The sequence below is a fragment of the Danio rerio genome, chromosome 12 (assembly GCF_052040795.2).
Source record: "Danio rerio strain M-AB ecotype USA chromosome 12, GRCz13ab, whole genome shotgun sequence".
NCBI lineage: Eukaryota > Metazoa > Chordata > Actinopteri > Cypriniformes > Danionidae > Danio > Danio rerio.
The window spans coordinates 36,559,614-36,580,101 of record NC_141032.1 but is presented as its reverse complement, the minus strand read 5'-3'; the positions used below and the strand labels follow the sequence as shown (position 1 = coordinate 36,580,101).

Genomic DNA, 20,488 nt, shown 5'->3' with positions numbered 1-20,488 from the left:
CGCAACATACGTTGGCGGACTTTAGAGGTAGAGAGGAGATGACCGTGATGACGGGTTCAAGTAAATTTGGGCAAATCTGAAAATATGGTAAAATCAGGAGGCTTTTCTTTTTCTGGATTGCTTTTCAAAACATTGTTGATTGGGTTACGGGAAGGTGGTGGGTTGGGTTATTGATCGGGCGTCAGTGGCCTCTGGTGCATTTACACAAGAACAGAAAGCGCAAATGGCACTAGCGGGAGAAATTTGAGATCTCAAAAAAGCGTACACAGTGGCCTCTGATGGATTCGCAAAAACAAAAACTGCAAAAAAAAACGTGGCTCCTCGGGCGTATTTGACACTCTCCAGAAATGTATATGAGCCTGGGTTGTAAAATTTGAAGGACACCAGACCTCCAGGACCAAGTTTGAGAACCTCTGGTGTATTATGCAGAGTAATTTTAAAATATATTTACACTAAAAATTCTAAATTAAAAAAAATTATCCATTTTAATCTTTTTTTAATTTTTACAATTCAAATCCAAGTCTCTCATATAATATATCTACTAAAAGACAAAAAATGACTTTATTTTAAATAAATCACATAAACATTTGTTTATTAGCCCTAATTAGCCACTATTAGCCACTAGTTAATATTACTGAAATGAATAAATATACACCCCGATTCTGGCCTACGAGTATATGTAAGTCACAATATTGATTTCTTTTGTCATTCATTCATTCATTCATTCATTCATTCATTCATTCATTCATTCGTTCATTCATTCATTCATTCATTTTTCTTCAGCTTAATCCCTTTATTTATCAGGGGTTGCCACAGCGGAATGAACTGTCAACTATTCCAGCATATGTTTTATGCAGAGGATGCCCTTTCAGCTGCAAGCCAGCACCGGGAAACACTCATAAACTCTAACATTCACACACACTCATACAATGCGGCCAATTTCGTTTTACCTAATTGACCTTACCCCATGTTTCTGGACTGTGAGGGGAATCTGGAGCAACCAGAGGAAAACCACATGAACATGGGGAGAACATGCAAACTCCACACAGAAACGACAACTGACCCAGCCAGGACTCAAATCAGCGACCTTCGTGCTGTGAGGTGACTGTGCTTACCACTGAGCCACCCGACATTATATTTTATACTTAAATTATATTATCATGATAATTGTTACTAATATTTTTGGTCATTTGAATAGGAAATAGTATTAATCTTTTTTCTCATTTATCATTTAAAATTGATTTATTGTCAGTTATAAATTACATTTCTTTTAATCATTATTTAAAATAAAAGTTTACAAATATTCTGTTTTTTACAAATATCTGTATGGCTGTTTGATTTTCTCCACAGTAGCCACATGTGAATTTGGAGGTGGTTATAATAAAACACTACTCACTCTGAGACTCAAGCTCGATTGACTTATTGACTCATCATGATTAGAATTGGATATGAGCCATTCAAAGCAAATGAATCACTGCGTATGAGCGCATGAAAGTATATAACAAATCCTTCCTCCACACTTATCAGAATTCACAAAATCCCACATTCCCACTCTATAAATAAAATGGTTTTATTCATAGCAGTTTCATTGAAAAACTGTGTTCCTTAGGAAACCATTCAGTGAAGAACATTTTAAGAATCCATAGAAACCTTTTATCACTATAAAAAAATTTTTGAGTGATCAAAAGGTTCCAAGAATGAATAAAAGGATCTTTAATGGAACCACCGATGCATGAACAACCTTTTTTTTAAAAGTGCATGTTCACACTTCCTATAATTTGTTTTGATTGCCTTCTTACCATTTTTCTTTCTGACTTGGATTGACCTTTCAGTGAAGTTAGACTCACTTAAGGCTTTTTTTGCACAGTGTGATATTGCTCTGTCTCTCAGATACTCTCACACCAGCACCTCAACAGTAAAAAGCTTTACAGAGCTTTTTTGGGTAACTAATGCGTCTCTCAGTTGCACCGTATTCCTGTGAAACTAAAATACACAGCCTTTGAGGAACGGTCAATGTGGTCCTTTTTTCAACCTGTCTTCTTATCAATCTGTTCACTACGATAAAACCCAATACTTCTCAAAACAATTGTGCACTCCAATTACCTCAAAACTTATACTTGAACTCTTTACATTTTTAAAGCTAAGATTAAGTTAGAAGAAAAGTATTTTTTAAACAAAGTAAAAATAACTCAAAGCTTAAAGGTTTAAGTGCTAATTATCGACAGACTAGCATGTGCTTATTTTACTTGACATTTATTTTTCTAGCCTAACCTCAAGTTTTTTTTTTCACCATAATGCTAACCAAACAAAACCTCACCAGAACATACAACACAAATGGGTAAATACCAATGTAACTGATAATTAAGCAATAACACACCTCTCACTTCTTTAAGCAGACAAAATAAGACTTGTTTCTATCACAGGTGGGTCTTGGACCCGGGTCTCTGATGTGGAGACTGGTAAGTGAACCACTGAGACACAGGGGCAGTCGTGTTGGACCCAAACAAAACACTCATCCTGAAAATAAGGATTTCTTTTAAAAAGAGATCAACTTAGATCAGGGGTGTCAAAGTCAATTCCTGGAGTGCCGAAGCCCTGCACAGTTTAGTTCCAACCCTGCTCCAACACACTTACCTGTAGGTTTCAAACAAGCCTGAAGGACTCAATTAGTTTGATCAGGTGTGTTTAATTAGGGTTGGAACTAAACTGTGCAGAGCTGCGGCCCTTTTGGAACTGAGTTTGACACCTGGGGCTTAGATTCTTTTCAAAAATGAGGTAGCAAAACAGACAGCTAAGATTTTTCTCAGAACGAGGTATACAAACTCTTTAACAGAAAACTCCACGAGGGGAGAAAACAAATAAACAATAAGGCAGCAAACAACAGGGAAAACAAAACAACTGTTTTGCAGAGTTGTAACGCATTCCACAGTTTATCGAATTGAACCGAATCAATGGCATGATAATCGCAACCGAATTGAACGGTGAGACCAGTATAGGTTCACAGCTCTACTATGGATGTCAATTGTTACAGGTATCCAATTTTGTTCTAAATGTCTTCTTTTGTGTTAAAAAAAACTTTAAGTATTTGATGAACTCTTTAAGGTCCAATTCCAATTCTATTTTTGTACCCCTACTCCTTCCCCTTGGCCCTTATAATCGAGGATGATGGGGAAGGGCTTTAAAATTTACCTGCACTACAGCACCTGCACACATCATCATGCAGTATGTCATCGTGATCTCTTGCTTCATGTGAGATCAGACGATCGCTACAGCTGTAACGATTCCAGTTGTGTTATTTGTTGGTTTTTATCTTCAGGAAATCACTAAAGGCATATATTACGTTATCATAATGATATAATGTGACAATAAGATGGTAACTATACTGTACATTTACACAGTGGCCATATTCATCAATGTAAACACACGAAAACAAGATTAACATTATAGCAGAAACTGAAAAAAGCCCATTCCCAGCATCCAGACAATACTGACGGGGTATTTGAGTGTCATCGAATGTCAGAATGTTGTGGGACTGCTATACAAAAATTATTATTATTATTATAGATTATAGATCGCAAAATTTAGCGATTTATATTTTAGCGTTTTTTTAATTAAAGCATGATGGTAAAACACGAACATGGTTATGAATATATCAAAACATGTGCTTGTTTGTTGTAATAATGTAATAGTGTAATCATGACAAAAAATACTAATTTGTGGCTCTGCTTACTTCCGGGTGCAGCTGTGGCTGGTGTATTCCAGGGAAATTTTCTTACCCCTTGGTTTCGAGTGTGGTCCTGAAAAATCTTCATTTGAAGGGCTATTCACCCCTTCCCCTTAGCCCTACGCCTTCAAGGTAAAGAGAATTGGGACTCCCCTACCCCTTCACAGAAACATGCAAAATGAGGGGTAGGGCTAAAGGGAAGGGCTAAAGGCTGATTTATACTTCTGCGTCAAACACCGGCGTATGCTACGGCGCTGACGCATAGCCCTTCGCCGTGACCGTCGCCGTCAGAGCCGCGCGAATGGCGTGGGCGATTTTTTACAAGTGTGGAGTACCGTGAAGGAGCTCCGGATGGAAAGTTTTGTTTTGTGTTTACCTGATAGTTAAAGTTGTTGCACGTCCACCGGTTCCTGCCTCAAAATGAGCAAGTTTGAGCCACTTGTACATCCCAGAAGTGTTCAGGAAAAGTAAAAAAGCAGCAAAGAAACTCGACACAGAGAAACATTTACACCTCACTGCCAACTAGGGTTTCGGAAGTGTTAATGCAGACCGACAGAGACAGCGCGCAGAAGTATAAATGCACAGCCATGCGCGTTGCATGCGCCGTGGTTTACGGCGGTCACCTGACGCAGAAGTATAAATCAGGCTTTAGGGGTAGAATTGGGATTGGGCTTAAGTCTTTTGAATAAGCTGTTGTGATCAACCCATTGTAATGTTTTTCAGTGAATATTGAATTACTGAAAAAGCTGCAGTTTATTTTGTGTTTTTTATAGGTTTTATATGTTTTAAAAGTAACTTCAAAGTAAAGTTATTTGGAATCTAATTACATTTTACGAATCAGTATTGTAATCAAATTACAATTTTCCAGTAGTAGTCAGTAATTTATAATATAATAGTTTTTTAAAGTAACTTGCCCAACACTGCTGTTTTTAACTATTGTTATTTTTATAGGACATTTTGTAAAAAATAAAATAATAAATGTTTTAGAGGCCTAAATAGCTTAGGACATTCACTAGATAATATTTTAACAAACAACAACATACATGTTTTAATATATGAGTTTCTTACACAATGACCAGTCAAGTGCAAATGTTGGTGTTGAACAGGAGAGCAGCTTTACACGCATATCTATCTCCTATGCTCAGTGCCATTATGGAAACAGCCCTTAATATACTCAAAGCAAATGACTTCCCATTTCGCTGAATTGAAAAATGCTGTTGTTTGCCAAATTCTGGAGAAATGAAAAAGCAAAGATGCGAATTTCCTGTCTGTGTGATTTTGCAATGATTCATGACAAATGACTTGCTAAAATAAAATTACAGAATGTGTTTATATTTTACTAAGTAATAGAAATCCTTATTTTTATAATTTAAATGAATTAATTTGACAAACATATTAGAATTTTATCTTTTAATTTTAGCAATTATTTGCAGAAAATGATAAGTCAATAATATTATAATATTTAATGTCTAAAAATTGAATAATTCATATTGCAAATGTAAGTTCTAGATCAAGGGTGCCCAAACATTTTCATTTGAAGGGCCAAAAACCAAATATTATTGAGGGCTAGGGGCCAAAGGAAAACATACCAAACCATTTTACATTAAAGTTGCAATGAGTAGTTTCCTAATTTATTTCATAAGATTTAAAAGTTTAATAAAAAACATTGCTTTAAATCATATTAATAATGCAGTATACCATTTTAAATGAGAAATTACTGCAATAAAACATTTACAATCACATCTATAACACAGTAGAGTTCAATAATGCTGAATACACTAGTCAATTAACAAGCCTTGGACTTGATTTGCTAACTAAATTCTTTGCATTGTTGGGTGACAGTATGCACAATTAAACAAAATCAGATTAATTTACACCATTTAATTGAAACATTTAATTTCGGTTTGCTTTTAGCAATTTTTGCGTGTGGCATTCACTGCTGCCCATAATTATTACTTTCAATTGATCTTGTTTTGTCTTTTTTCCCTTTTCAGTTTTCTATTGGTTGATTTGGTGGCGTCAGGCCTGTAAGACGGACAGAATGGATTTCTCGCACCCTCTCATTCCTCCATGCCACCACAGTTTTTGACGGCTTTATTGGTGTGTTTTCCTTAATACTTTCCGTGTGATATTTGTTTTGAGTGGGGAGTTTCAACCTGCCTTAGGTTTGTTTGGTTGTTATTTATTATGCTGTTGGGCTCTCTTGTCATATTCTCTTGGCTATTGTTTATTTATGTTACGTTGTCTTCGAATCCCAAGTCATATTTAAAGTAGGAAACGTAACATAATTGGGGGCTCATGCGCTTCTCTTTATAATCTGTTTCACTTCGTTCACAACAAACAAACAAAGGGTATCAATAAATTTGAATTGACAATCTCGAAACATCCCCATCATTCTCCCTCTCATATCAGATGGGTTGGTGGGCCAAATCAAGGGTCACATAAAGCCAACTTTGTACTGCAGGCCCTAGCTAAAATGAACACAAATGAATATGGTACTTGGCAAATAGAACTAATAATAAGTTTAAAATGTTTTGTATTATAAAATAAAATGTAATAAGCAAATCAATTATTTAAAAGTTACACAACATTGCATGCAATTGTATTCTGTGATATTGCTTTCCAATAGTCAATAGTAATTACAGCACACACAATGTAAAAACTACTGCATGTGGAGATAAAAGAAAGGCAAACATGAGCTCGGAAAATCTCCTAAATCTTATTATTCCCCTTGTCAAGAGAGAAAGAGAGAGAGAGAGAGAGAGAGAGAGAGAGAGAGAGAGAGAGAGAGAGAGAGAGAGAGAGAGAGAGAGAGAGAGAGAGAGTGAGTGAGTGAGTGAGTGAGAGAGAGAGAGAGAGAGAGAGAGTGAGAGAGAGAGAGAGAGAGAGAGAGAGAGAGAGAGAGTGAGTGAGTGAGTGAGTGAGTGAGAGAGAGAGAGAGAGAGAGAGAGTGAGAGAGAGAGAGAGAGAGAGAGAGAGAGAGAGAGAGTGAGTGAGTGAGTGAGTGAGTGAGAGAGAGTGAGAGAGAGAGAGAGAGAGAGAGAGAGAGAGAGAGAGTGAGTGAGTGAGTGAGTGAGTGAGAGAGAGAGAGAGAGAGAGAGAGAGAGAGAGAAAGAGATCTAGCCAGGCCTCATAAAGCTGAATGTCACCATCAACAGCGATCTAATCCTGGCAGATCGCCGGTAAACACACAGATCGCATACAACTATAAATCTGCCATTATATGGACTACAAGATCCAGTCATGCACCACACACACACACACACACCGGTTCCTAATAATATATATACACCTCTCTGCTGAGTCATTACAAAGTGTTTTCCTTGCCTGTTTGTTTGTTTGTTTATACTGTATGCTGCCTGCCTTTTGACCATCTGCCTGTTACTGTATATGTATATTGCCCATATTCCTGTGTTGACTGTTGCTTGCTTGACCATTCTCTGTTCAATAAACCCTGCATTTGGATCCACACTTCCTTGTCAGCATCCCACTATACATTACTCTAAATGTCAACAGAAAAAGGAGGTAGAACTTGCTTTGTGATTTACAGGGGTGTGCCCTAATGCCTTTAGATTGAATCATAGAATGATTGTCAACAATGAATTAGCCTTGTCAAAAACATCTGCACATTCTCCTTCTGAAATTTGTTTATAAAACATCACATGTTCATTTTACTGTTTTACTGAAAGTGCTGTCAAATGTATGTTGGAGTACTTTTTTTTTTTTTTGTGGTTTCACAAAAATCCAAGTTGCTCAAATTTTTTAACAGCCCATCTCTCCTGCATCCAACACTACAGTAGTTACAAGAACTGATTGTTTGCTTTCCATCTAATCTACTGCAGTAGATCACAGATGATCAGTTATTTTTGCTTTACCTGAGACTGGTCAACATGTTTTGGCTCACTGATGTACAAAATCAAATGGCACAATGTGATGTAGACAATCAAATTGTATTGTCATTCCTCAAGTGCTATTACAGTTCTGTTGCTGAAGTCATAAAGGCTGCAAGGAATAAAGGTTGACAGGACAGAAAGTGTGAGATAAACTGAGTTAAATAGCACACAGCACAAGTAAAGAAAACCTTCAAATAGACAGCACAAGTATAGAAACGTATTATCTGCCATTACATCCATTATCCCATCATCTACTGTATTGTTCACTCAGTCCCTGTTAATGTGCTTGTCATTGCACTGATTTAGTTCTTTCCTATTTATGAATAAGAAAGAAAAATCACAAATGTGAAAAACTTCAATGTTTAAGCTCTTCCTAAAAACATGATCAACTGGTAATTTTCTCAAAACATTCTGCGTCTGACCTTTTGAGTTTCAGCATATCTGATAAGCGAAAGACTAATCTGACTTGAAAATATTCAGTGGACATTTCTTAAACCCTTCCAAATGATTCCATATGTTTTTACAGCATTGTTATTCACACAATATATACACAATGTATTGGCGACCATATTACTACTGCTCATTAAATGTCGGCTAAACAAGAAAATCATTTGTTATTATTTTTATTTTCAATATTTTACTGCATTTTTTCCAGATAATATACAAACTTATAAATGTATATGAAAAATAGAAGTCCTATCAGCAAGGAGATGACATGAAATATATAGCAACAAAAACAAGAAAACTGTAGAACTCTTAAATCAAACTTGCACTTTTCTACCCCTTTTTATGCACCATCCCTCCCATCTCCCACCCCTCCCTGTTTTCTGAGGCCTTCAATATGTACTCAAAGATGAATCAAGACACAGACAAATAAATAATAATCCACCTGAAAAAAATAATGAAAGAATTAATTAATAAAAAAATATATAATTAGTATATGGGTCTTGTTATTATTATTATTAATAATAATAATAATAATTATTATTATTATAATAATCAACTTTCTTCAAATTGTTTTCTTTGTATTCAACAGGATAAAGAAAGTCATTGGTTTGAAGCTACTTGGGGATTGCATGAATAGTGAGTAAATTTTCCATGTTAACTTTCCCTTTAAGCTTGTGTAGAATGTTCACAGAGTGACGGGTCTTAAAACTATTACAAACTTTCATTCATTTATTTACATTTTGCAATTAATCCACAAATGATTTGCATTCCAAAATGTGTCTTCAACAGTAATCCGTACTTAACATCATTGTTAAACAATATATTGCTTAGCCTTGATTTTCATTCCTCCAAAAGATTAGTAGTAAGAAATTTGGTGTACATGAAATGCATACAAAGTCTTAAAGGGATAGTTCACCCGAAAATAAAAATGAGCCCATCCCTAGGTGGTTCCCAGTCTTCATGAGTTTCATATGATCTCAAGTATGTTTGAAACTGGTAGCCATTGACATCCATAAAAGTGATGAAAGTAGAAAATATTCCACAGTAAAGATGCTATGGAGGTCAATGGCTACCGGTTTTCAACATGTTTCAAAATATCTTCTTTTGTGTTTCTACAGAAGAAAAAACTCTGTCCCACTTCATATTAAGTGGCAATAACTACTATGTACTTGCATCAAAAAATAAATACATTGTACTTACAGTGTTTGTAATGTATTGCAAAACAATTGAGGTGGGATACGGGTAGGGTAAGGGACAGGTTTGGTGGTATGGGTAGGTTTAAGTGTGGGTTAATTGTAAGGGATGGTCAACAGTTTAATTAAAGACATTCATTCATTCATTCATTCATTCATTCATTCATTTTTTTTCTGCTTAGTCCCTTTATTAATCTGGGGTCGCCACAGCAAAATGAACCGCCAACTTATCCAGCATTTGTTTTACACAGCAGATGCCCTTACAGCTGCAACCCATCACTGGGAAACATCCATACACACTTATTCACACATACACTGTGTACAATTTAGCTTACCCAATTCACCTATACCACATATCTTTGGACTGTGGGGGAAACCGGAGGACCCGGAGGAAACCCACACGAACATGGGGAGAACACACAAACTCCACACAGAAATGCCAACTGACCCAGCCTAGGCTTGAACCAGCGACCTTCCGACAGCGCTACCCACTGCGCCACTGCTTTGCCCCAATTAATTATGTCATTACAGAAATTAATTATAAATGTAAGTACATGCATACAATCAATCAACCATTCATTCATTCATTCATTCATTCATTATCTTTTTGGATTAGTCCCTTTATTAATCTGGGGTCACCACAGCAGAATGAACCACCAACTTATCCAGCATGTTTATGCAACGGATGCCTTTCCAACGCAAGCAAATATTAGTTAAGGCCACTTACTATAAAGTGCAACCAAAAACTCAAATGGGTTTGGAAGAAGTGGAGGAAAAGTAAATGATGTATTTTTTTCTTTTTGAGAAAGAGCTATCCCTTTAGGTCTTTAAACCGAATGAATCATCGACTAATTGTAAAGTATTGACATCTCTACAGTAAATTAAAATCAAGCTCCGCTAAATAAACCGAATTTCCATCCAAACAGGCTTTTGTTCATCTTTTGAAGACTGTTAGGGGGTTTTCATCTCTAAGTTTTGACAGATGGCATGAAGGAAACTAAGAAAATCCGGAAAATCCATGGCATCTAATCCCTTCATTTCTTTTCCTTTTTTATTATTATGTCAAAAACAAAACAAACCCAGAATCAAATCAGTGTCTCTCAATCAATTATGGTTTCTCTGAGAGTTTTTCCTCTTTGTTTTCACCTACTGATTGTTTCAGCAGCTTTAACAACAATTTCACACAAATCACATCGATGAGCAACAAACATGCATAAACACACAGAGGGTGCCAACGCAAACAAATAAATCGGACGTACATTTTCTCTATACAAATCTTGTCAGACTCCCCAGAAAAACAAAAGCGATTTTGACGAAATGTAACTACTTATTTACACTTGCAATTAAATGCAGATGCACTGCTCTACGAGATGCCCCAATCATTTTAAAATAATGAATTATTTCCAAAAATAGTAAATCTGGTGAAGCTGCCATCTGTTTTAATATTGCAATATATATAATAGAAAAACGAAATATTGCAATCTCATTTTTTTCCCACAGTAAAATAAAGCAACAGAGCAGGCGAAGTCCACAATGCAATCTGATAGTATTACTGAAGATATAAAGAGGACATGACTGAAGGTCAGCGGACAACAGGTGGACGTTTCCAGTCTCACAGTCATCATATGGTGACGCTATTATTAGTGTTGCAACCTAAAACACAATTTCTGACAGCACCAGCAACTTTTACTTCAACACAACAAATGATTGGTCTCACATTGCATGAACATGACGACAGCTCAGCCTCCGATTCAGCGTCCAAAACATCCATGATCCAGAGACACTGTTTATCACCACGGCAACAACACTGGATTTATAAAGCATGCAGTCGTGCACGTGATTTTACACAGATGGTTCCAGAATAACTCATGCATCACTTAAAGTCATGAAATGGAAAGTCAAAATGGTCTTGATATCCCCACATATGTGACTCTGGAGCACAAAACATTCTTTTGCAGTAGCCAAAAATACATTGTACAGTTCAAAATTATAGATTTTTCTTTCATGCCAAAAATAACTTGAATGTTAAATTAAGATCATGCTCCATTAGGGCTGGGCCGATAAACAATACCATATCGAATCGAGATCAAATTTGTCAATAACGATGATAAGCTATGGACATTTTTACTTGATATTGATCCAAGAGCCAATCAAAAAGCAGACATATGCAACAATAAGAATCTGTGTTGATATTAGAGAGTGCTACTTCACCCAGTATTGTTTCAAGAGTACACACTTAGCTGATGATTGAAAATAAAGTTTGGCATACTGTCCCCGGAGAAAGCCCTAAGCTCATAAGGGAGTTTGAGCTCAGGTAGATCTCGAAGAACTCCCCCCAGCTTATTTCTGGCTAATGACAGATATAGGATGGCTAAGAAAAGGTGTATTCGCTAAGAGCTTGGCTATGGTATCAATTTGGAATGTTCCATTTACTTACGTTGTGTGTTTTTTGGACTGTGGGAGGAAACCAGAGAACCTGGGGGAAACCCAGCACAGGGAGAATGTGCAAACTCCACACAGGAATTTTAACTGGTTTTTTAGGAACTTTAACCAAAGACATTCTTGCTGTGAGGCAACAGTGCTAATCACTGGTCCACTGTGTTGCCCATCTGGAAAGGATGGGGAGTAGGCTGGGTAGGCAGGGATTCTTCAAGACAAAGATATTGAAAACTCTGTTTATTTATAGTGAGTTAGGAATCATCTGATTGGAGAATTCATCATGAGCTGATGCGGGACCAGCTGAGAACAATAATAAGCATGTGATCCTCTCAAAATTAGTTTATAAAAAAACTTCACTCAGTGAGCTCGATTCACCTTCACTGAAAAAAATTATTCAAAGATTATTCCTTGGATTTACTCAATTTCTTTATGTTAAGAGGTGGTAAACAATTTATTTGGGCTGAATTTAAACAAACAAATTAAGTTGAACATTACTAAACTTAATTTGTTTGTTTAAATTCAACACAAACAAATTATTTGCAACAGTTCTGCATGCAACACTTTTTTCAGTGTTCCCGCCAGCACTATTTGCTGTTAAACTGTTGTTTATTTTTAATGATGATTATTTTTACAATTTTTAATTTAGAAATTTTAGTAAAAAATTATTTAAAAATATGTAATTATTTATTTTTAGAAAATGCAATAAGGATTTTTTTTGTTTGTGTACGGTATATATGCTGTCAGTTACAGTTCTTCAGAATATGATATTTTAAATTGAATATCATAGGTATATTACAGAAAATTGGAATCTCCAAAAAATCTGAGTAATGTGTAAACTGTTTTTGTAATAGACAATATTTTAGGTGTTATTTAATGAAGCGTCTAATCTATGTTGGGATAACTTCATTTTTGAAAAGTAATATGCATTGCTGACTATTTAATTTGAACTATTTTAATTTAGGTGATTTTCTCAATATTTAGATTTTTTGGAACCCTAAGACTAAAATATTAACAAATACTAACAAAGCATTCATCAATGGAAATCTTATTTATTCAGATTCAGATGATGCATAAATCTCAATTTCACAACATTTAACCCCGATGTTTTGTGGCCCATGGTCACGCTATACTGCAAGTTTTATGCCTCAAAGCTAACTCATCAGTTTAAATTATGAATAATTGTTTTTTATTTGTTTTAAAAAACAGGACTCGAAATTGTCTAATTCATGACATCACAATTTAACCGTAAAGACATTCATTCATGTATTTTTTTTTTCGGCTTAGCCCCTTTATTAATCTGGGGTGACGGAATGAACCACCAACTTATCCAACACATGTTTTACGCAGTGCATGCCCTTCCAGCTGCAATCCATCTCTGGAAAATATCCATACACACTTATTCACACTCATACACTATGGACAATTTAGCTTACCCAATTTACCTGTATCGCATGTCTTTAGACTGTGGGGGAAACCGGTGTGCCCCGAAGCAAACCCACGCAAATGCAGCGAGAACATGCAAAAATCCACACAGAAATGCCAACTGACCCAGCCGAGGCTTGAGCCAGTGACCTTCTTGGTGTGAGGCGACAGCACTACCTACTGTGCCACTGCGTCACCACCATAAAGACATAATATATATATTTAAGTACAGACCAGACTATTTTACACAAACTGTGCCACCAAAACCTGTGCAAATCCTTCTGAAAGAGCAAAATGTGAAATTCATTTTGATATGGCAAAGCGACTAAAAGAGAATGTTTTCAGCTATTGTCATTTCACATTTGAAGAGTTCTCAATTATGATTAGTAGGTCGATATCAGTTTTTTTTTACAAATAACAATTAAATTCACACTTAACACCGTTAAAGGGTTAGTTCATCTCCAAATTAAAATTCTGTCATCCTATACTTATATGTATTATTCCACTCTAAAGACATAAGGAATTAGTTCATCCTCAGAACACAAATGATGGCATTTTCAATCAAATCTGTACCCAAAACTCAAATGCTTCAACATTTTGATAAAGAGATTACAAACTACATTTATATGAGTTGAGCCGTCACATTACCATTTTTGTATGACAAATGGACTTGTTATTAGTTTCATTTATAAATATCAGGGAACATTATTTACAGCATTAAACTTGGCAGGAAGTTCACGCATGCTAGATGTGTAACAACCAATGAGGTTTATTTGTGCATGTCACATGGCAAATTTGAGCTTCTACAATAACCAATGAGGTTTGTCCAAAGGAATCAGGTGTTGTAGAGATTCTGTTTAAGTTCACTGATCAATGTGTCTATAATTAAATCTGTTTATGATATAAAGTGACTGTCTCTCAAAGATTTGGATTAAATCACTTCACTATGTGTATTTGCTTTAAATCTGATCTTTTACCTTAATTTGTGAGTCCTTTGTTAAGGGTTTCAGGTGATATAAGGGTAAGGAAATGACACAAATTTATTTTTTGGTCAAACAAATCCTGTAAAAATCCACCAGGTCACACATTTGCAATGTTTTGTTTAGTTGAATATCACCATATTGTGTAAATAAACATATATGTACAGTATACCATTTCAGTTTCCTAAAAAAAGAAGTCCTTTTTCCTTACGTCAACTTCTTAACTTTTCTGAAGTGAATATAAACATGGCAGCTTTTTTGTTACAATTCATTAATCAATGCCAAATCCAGAGAACTGATAACAACTTTGAAGTAGAATAAAAAAGAAGCATTATTTTGAAAATGTTGTCATCATTTACTTTCAGACTTGCTGGAGTTTTTTAATATGAATATTATCAGGCCTTGACATTAGCACCTGCCAAATGCGGGTAGATTTCTGCTGTGGCGAGTTAGACAGACAGTCCCACTAGCCACTTTGGCTATTTGAAGATTCATTCGCCACAGCGGAATGAACCGCCAACTTATCCAGCACTTGTTTCATGCAGCGGATGCCCTTCCAGCCGCAACCCATTTCTAGGAAACATCCATACACACTCATACACTACCTGTACTGCATGTCGGACTGTGGGGGAAACCGGAGCACCCGGAGGAAACCCACGCGAACACAGGGAGAACATGCAAACTCCACACACGAACGCCAACGACCCAGCCGAGGTTTGAACCAGCGACCTTCTTGCATTGAGGCGACAGCACTACCTACTGCGCCACTGTTTATTTTTTTATTGTAGTTTTCTTAAAAGCAGGATTCGACAATAATGATGGCCCAATATTCAAGCAAATGTGATCTTAGAATCGAGAAGCAACACAACTGACAAAAATAGCTGTGTTCGTGCAAGCAAAAGAAAGCAAGTGAATACCGAATGAGAGAATGATCACGGTCACGCAGAGGTGATGTGATGCGAGTGACTGTAAAAAAACGCACGCACTCCTGTTTACTTGCACGAAGCAACCATGCCTAGAGAAAACGCAACTGGTGCGAACGGTTCTCTTTGAAATAGACTGGACAAAAAGCAATCGTGCACCCACAGTCCTGCTGCTTTCAAGAGCTAGAGATTTATATGTCTATATCTTTTTTTAAGCAGCAGCCGTCACTGCTTTCATTTTAATTATTCTTTTAACAGATTAACAGGGCTAACGTTAACCGTGTGCGCGTGATCATCCTTTCATTATCCCTCACAGTATGTTTTTACCTGCTTTCTTTTTGCTTACGGTTATTTTTGTTAAAAGGTTTAAATTGTCTTCTTTTTTTTAAAATAACATTGTTTTAATATGAGATTAACTCCCTGTTTTTGTGTAGTTAACTGGTGATCTGGGACCATTAGCCATGACAGATTACTGTGCATTTTTTAGATATACATGACAATAGTTCTTTTTTAAATGTCTTTTTTTAAAGAAATGTTTAGTTGAATTAAAAGCGCATGTTTACAGCTAGGCGAGGCAGTGGCGCAGTAGGTAGTGCTGGGTCGCTGGTTCGAACCTCGGCTCAGTTGACGTTTCTTTGTGAAGTTTGCATGTTCTCCCTGCCTTCGCGAGGGTTTCCTCCGGGTGCTCCGGTTTCCCCCACAGTCCAAAGACATGCGGTACAGGTGAATTGGGTAGGCTAAATTGTCTGTATTGTATGATTGTGTATGTGAATGTGTGTGTGGATGTTTCCCAGGGATGAGTTGCAGCTGGAAGGGCATCCACTGCGTAAAAACTTGCTAGATAAGTTGGCAATTCATTCCGCTGTGGCGACCCCGAATTAATAAAGGGACTAAGCCGACAAGAAAATGAATGAATGAATGTATACAGCTATATTTAGCTTGTTTTGACACATTTAAAATTTGTGGCCAAATAATACATTTTTGGTGTGATCAGAGATAGCTAAATTTGATAAATACTTAATTTCGAGCTCTGAAAAGTCATGTGAAATAAAAACTAATCGCAATGTGACACGGCTCATTAGCCCATGCATACTGAGCAAGCTCATACACAACACACACAGTAATTTTATCATGTCAAAGTCTAATTTATGCATATAAAATATATTTTCCCAATAACAAAAGTATGGCTAGTGAAAATGGCGAGTGGCTAGTAATGTTGGGAAATCTACTAGCCACAGTGGCTGGTGATCAAAAAGGCCAATGTTAAGCCCTGAATAATATGAATATAGCTGGAAAACTAAAACAATTGGCTTACATGGTATTTGGTTTTCCTACTATGGAAGTCAATATTTACAAGTTTTTCAGCTTTCTTCAAAATATATTATTTTCTGTTCAACAGAAGAAAGAAACTCAGGTTTTGAACCACTTGAGGGTGCCTAAATAGTGGGTAGATTTCATTTTGGGGTGAACTATCCCTTTAAACTATTTGGGTGAAAGAAACTTTGCTAACTTCATAAGCTAACCTTGTAAATCAAAGCACAAACATGTGAAAGTGAGCTCATCTCTCAACAAATCCCAGATTTCTAATACACACATTACTCCCAAAACACATGCACGTCAAACACCAAACCCACCTGCTGGAGGAGCCGGGTGAACCGTAGGACACAGAAACGCCTGAAAGCTGGACGCGCAGAGTTCACTCACCGTCCCCATCGCTAAACAATCCCTGATTCACTTTAAAGCCTACAGTTCGAATGTGAGAAGTAAGTCCCTTTAAGCACCAAGAGAGAAAAGACCAGCTACTTCCTCTTCAGTCCGAAAGCAGAACTTGTTCAACTGTTTATACTCTCGCCTCAATCATTCATTTCAATAGTATCCAACAGTAAATCCAGAGCAAAAGAGCTCGGATGCACAGCACTGCTCTCTTCACCGATGAGCGCCGCTCTCACAATCTCTCTGACTTCACTCCTTGTATTCTCTCTCCTCCCTCCCTCTCTCTCCTCTCTCACTCTCTTTCTCTCTACGTTCGGTTTAATACAAACTTGCATTATTGGCAGGACAAATGTTACATATGTATTGCCAAAGCATTTGTGTTTACAATAAATAGAACATATGAACACAAATGACATAGTAGTAGTGATATAAATATCTACAATATGTGTATATATATATAACAGTAGTATATTTAGCAATCAAGATTTTGGGACAAAACAATAATTCATTCTTTAATTTTCCTTCGGCTTAGTCCCTTTATTCATTAGGGATTGACACAGTGGAAAGAATCACCAACTTACCCAGCATGTTTTACACAGCGCATGCACTTGCAGCTGCAACCTGGGAAACATCCATACACAGTAATTCAAACAGACAATTTAGTTTATTCAATTCACCTATAGCACATGTCTTTGGACTGTGGGGGAAACAAGGGCATCATAGAAGCAATTGAAAAAATATAGCCTATCATTTGCGCGATGTGTTAATACCACAGTACTCTTTTTCATTTTACCCTTTAGCAGTCACAAGACTGAAACCTCGAGTTTAAGGCAGCACTCATGTCTCATCACAAAGGGGCAACCAAAACTGACACATAGGCCCAATTTTAATTCTACCCCTTAGCCCTTACCACTTTTTTTGCATGTTAACGTGAAGGGGTTGGGGTTTCCCAGTTCTCTTTAGCTTGAAGGCATAGGGCTAAGGGGAAGGGGTAGATACCTCACGAAAGGGAGATTTTACAGGACCACACTCGAAATCAAGGGGAAAATTTTTTTCCCAGAATACACCAGCAACATGGCTGCACATTTTTTGTCATTGCTACAAATTTTTACGACAAACAAGCACATGTTTTAATACATTCATAACCGTGTTCATGTTTTACCGTCATGCTTTAAAAAAAAAATATATATATATATATATATATATATAAATAAAATAAAAAAACGGCAAATTTCGCTATCTTTAATCCATAATAATAACTCCAATATTAACTCCTGTACAGCAGTCCCACAACATTCTGTCACTCGATGACACTCAAATACCCTGTCAGAAAAGTCTAGTGGATGGGAATGAGCTTTTCACAGTGTCTGCTATAATGATAATGTTGTTTTCATCTGTTAAGACGAATATGGCCACTGTAATGCGCAATACAGTTGCGATCTTATTGCCACATTATAGCGTTATAATAACATATCATTGCCTTCAGTGGTTTCCTAAAGATAAATACCAATAAGTAACACAACTGGAATAACTACAGCAGTTGCCAGCGTCAATCTCATATGAAGCAAGAGATCACAGTGACAATGCTGTTTCATTTCTTAGGGGTAAATTTTGAAGCCCTTCACACTCTGTTTCAAGGGCCAAGAGGAAGGGGTACGAGTACTACAATCCTTGCACAACCTACAGTTTTGTCTGTTCTCTCTCTCTCTCTCTCTCTCTATTACCCAATTTAAATGTGGGAATTTGGAAACCAGATCTAAATTTAGCGGGAATGGTCGGGTAGAAAATTATTCGGTCCCAAATTCATTTTTGCTAATATAAAGCCTGTGGACTTACATGGTAACTAGATGTGTATCTAGTATGTAATGACAGTGTATATACACACTGTTACATAGTATTACTTATAAATCCACTCATGATAAAGTGTAAAATGGTCACAAATTACTGTTTAATATATAAAACCCAAGCCTTTGTGCAACTAATAAACAACAGCAAACTTCTGCCAAAAATGTATAAGTGTATAGAGAAATATGCAAATGCCTTATATCAGGGGTGCTCAATCCTGTTCCTGGAGAACTACCTTCCTGCAGATTTCAGTTGCTTCCCATATCAAACATCTGCCTGTAATTATCAAGTGGTGTTCAGGTCCTAATTAATTGGTTCAGGTGTGTTTGATATGGGTAGCAACTGAAATCTGCAGGAAGGTAGATCTCCAGGAACAGGATTGAGCACCCCTGCCTTTTATGTTGTTTTAATGTGAATTGTAGAATCACATCAGTATTAAAAGGGTAGTTTACCAAAGACTGTGTTATTAATGATCTGTTACACATTTGAACTTATTCAGTGTGTTGTTACATGTGTTTAAACCAGTAATACACAAGTAAATACTATGTACCAATGTGTACATACACTGTAATTACATACTACTTACACATCTAGCTACCGAGTAAGTTCACAGGTATAAGCAACACTATATAAAGTGGAACCAATTATTCTAAGTGAACAAAGACTAAATATACAGCAGGAGGGGTTGGGTGGCGAATAAAACCTCACAAGAGCGAGTTTCTAAAACAAGTCCTGTGCAGACCTCTACACATATTTTGCAGCCAGCTTAGATTGGTCATTTTGTTCAATGTATATAGTAAAGTTTTTTCTGAGTTGTCTAAATTAAAGTATTAAAGCAAGAATTATTTCAGGGTTAAAAATTAAGGGGAATGTTTGTCTTGTTGTGGTGTATGTGGGGCAGAAAAGAAGGAAGTGTGTCTCATAAGGATTTTCTTTCTTTCTCTTTCTCTCTCAAATTCAAACTCAAAACTTGCTTTATTGGCATGAGAAATGTTACAAATGTATTGACAAAGCTTTTATAAGGTTATAAATATACAATATTTTATATATATATATATATATATATATATATATATATATATATATATATATATATATATATATATATATATATATATATATATATAAACAAAGTAAACAATATTTTTTTATTTTATAATTTATCAATAAATAATAATCAGTATATTTACAATAATTTATTTATAACCATCTAGGTGTGTGTGTGTGTGTGTGTGTGTGTGTGTGTGTGTGTGTGTGTGTGTGTGTGTGTGTGTGTGTGTGTGCGCGCGTGCTCTCTCTCTCTCTTTCTCTCTGTGTTTGTGTCTGTCTCTTTGTATTCACCACCATATGGCTTCTGTGTTTCTCTAAATCTGGTGCTGAAATAGTTTTAGTAAAGCCTGATTTAAATGGACATACATAGGCACAAGCTCATCAACACCTCCCAAAAACACCTCCCCACTCACTCCCTTCCTCCCTCTCTCTCTCCCTCCCACAAGCACAGAGGGCAGTTTAGTCAGAGCAGCGCAAGCATCCTGGGCATCTGAGCCATGCGTGGTTTTGAAGGGCATGTATATGTTTACTCATGGAGAAGCGGAAGATCAGGCAGCCCATCTATAAATGTGCGCCTGCAGACACGTGTACATTGTTGAGACCCTCTGAAACCTACATGCATTTTAAATCACTGTTTTTGTTTGTGTGTTTGTGTGTTTTTTATACCAGTAATTGCCTTCCTGTAGAATCAAGAGCACTTTAATGCAATCATCATGTTGGTAATGATCTATCTGTGTCCGCATTGTATGTTATATATGTGTGCTATAGGAATAGGAGAAAATTATGTATAATTGCGCACAACAACCTGAAATCTAGGACTAAGTGGGTCAAAGATGAAACCCATTTTGCGGTCTGCATT

General features: G+C 36.5%; 1 protein-coding gene across 4 annotated transcripts in view; it reads right to left on the bottom strand.

Annotated features, from left to right (window-relative positions):
* Positions 1-20,488, bottom strand: part of cyth1b (cytohesin 1b) — a 194,977-nt gene that overhangs the window by 102,288 nt on the left and 72,201 nt on the right. For 2 of the 4 annotated variants that reach the window (XM_087274678.1, XM_087274682.1), the window contains exon 1: positions 16,656-16,968. The exons of the other annotated variants lie outside the window; for them this stretch is intronic. In XM_087274678.1, coding sequence (XP_087130804.1) covers positions 16,656-16,734 — 79 coding nt within the window. In that variant the 5' untranslated portion in view covers positions 16,735-16,968. Of the gene's footprint in view, positions 1-16,655; positions 16,969-20,488 lie in introns of those variants that run through there. 4 annotated transcript variants of the gene reach the window in all.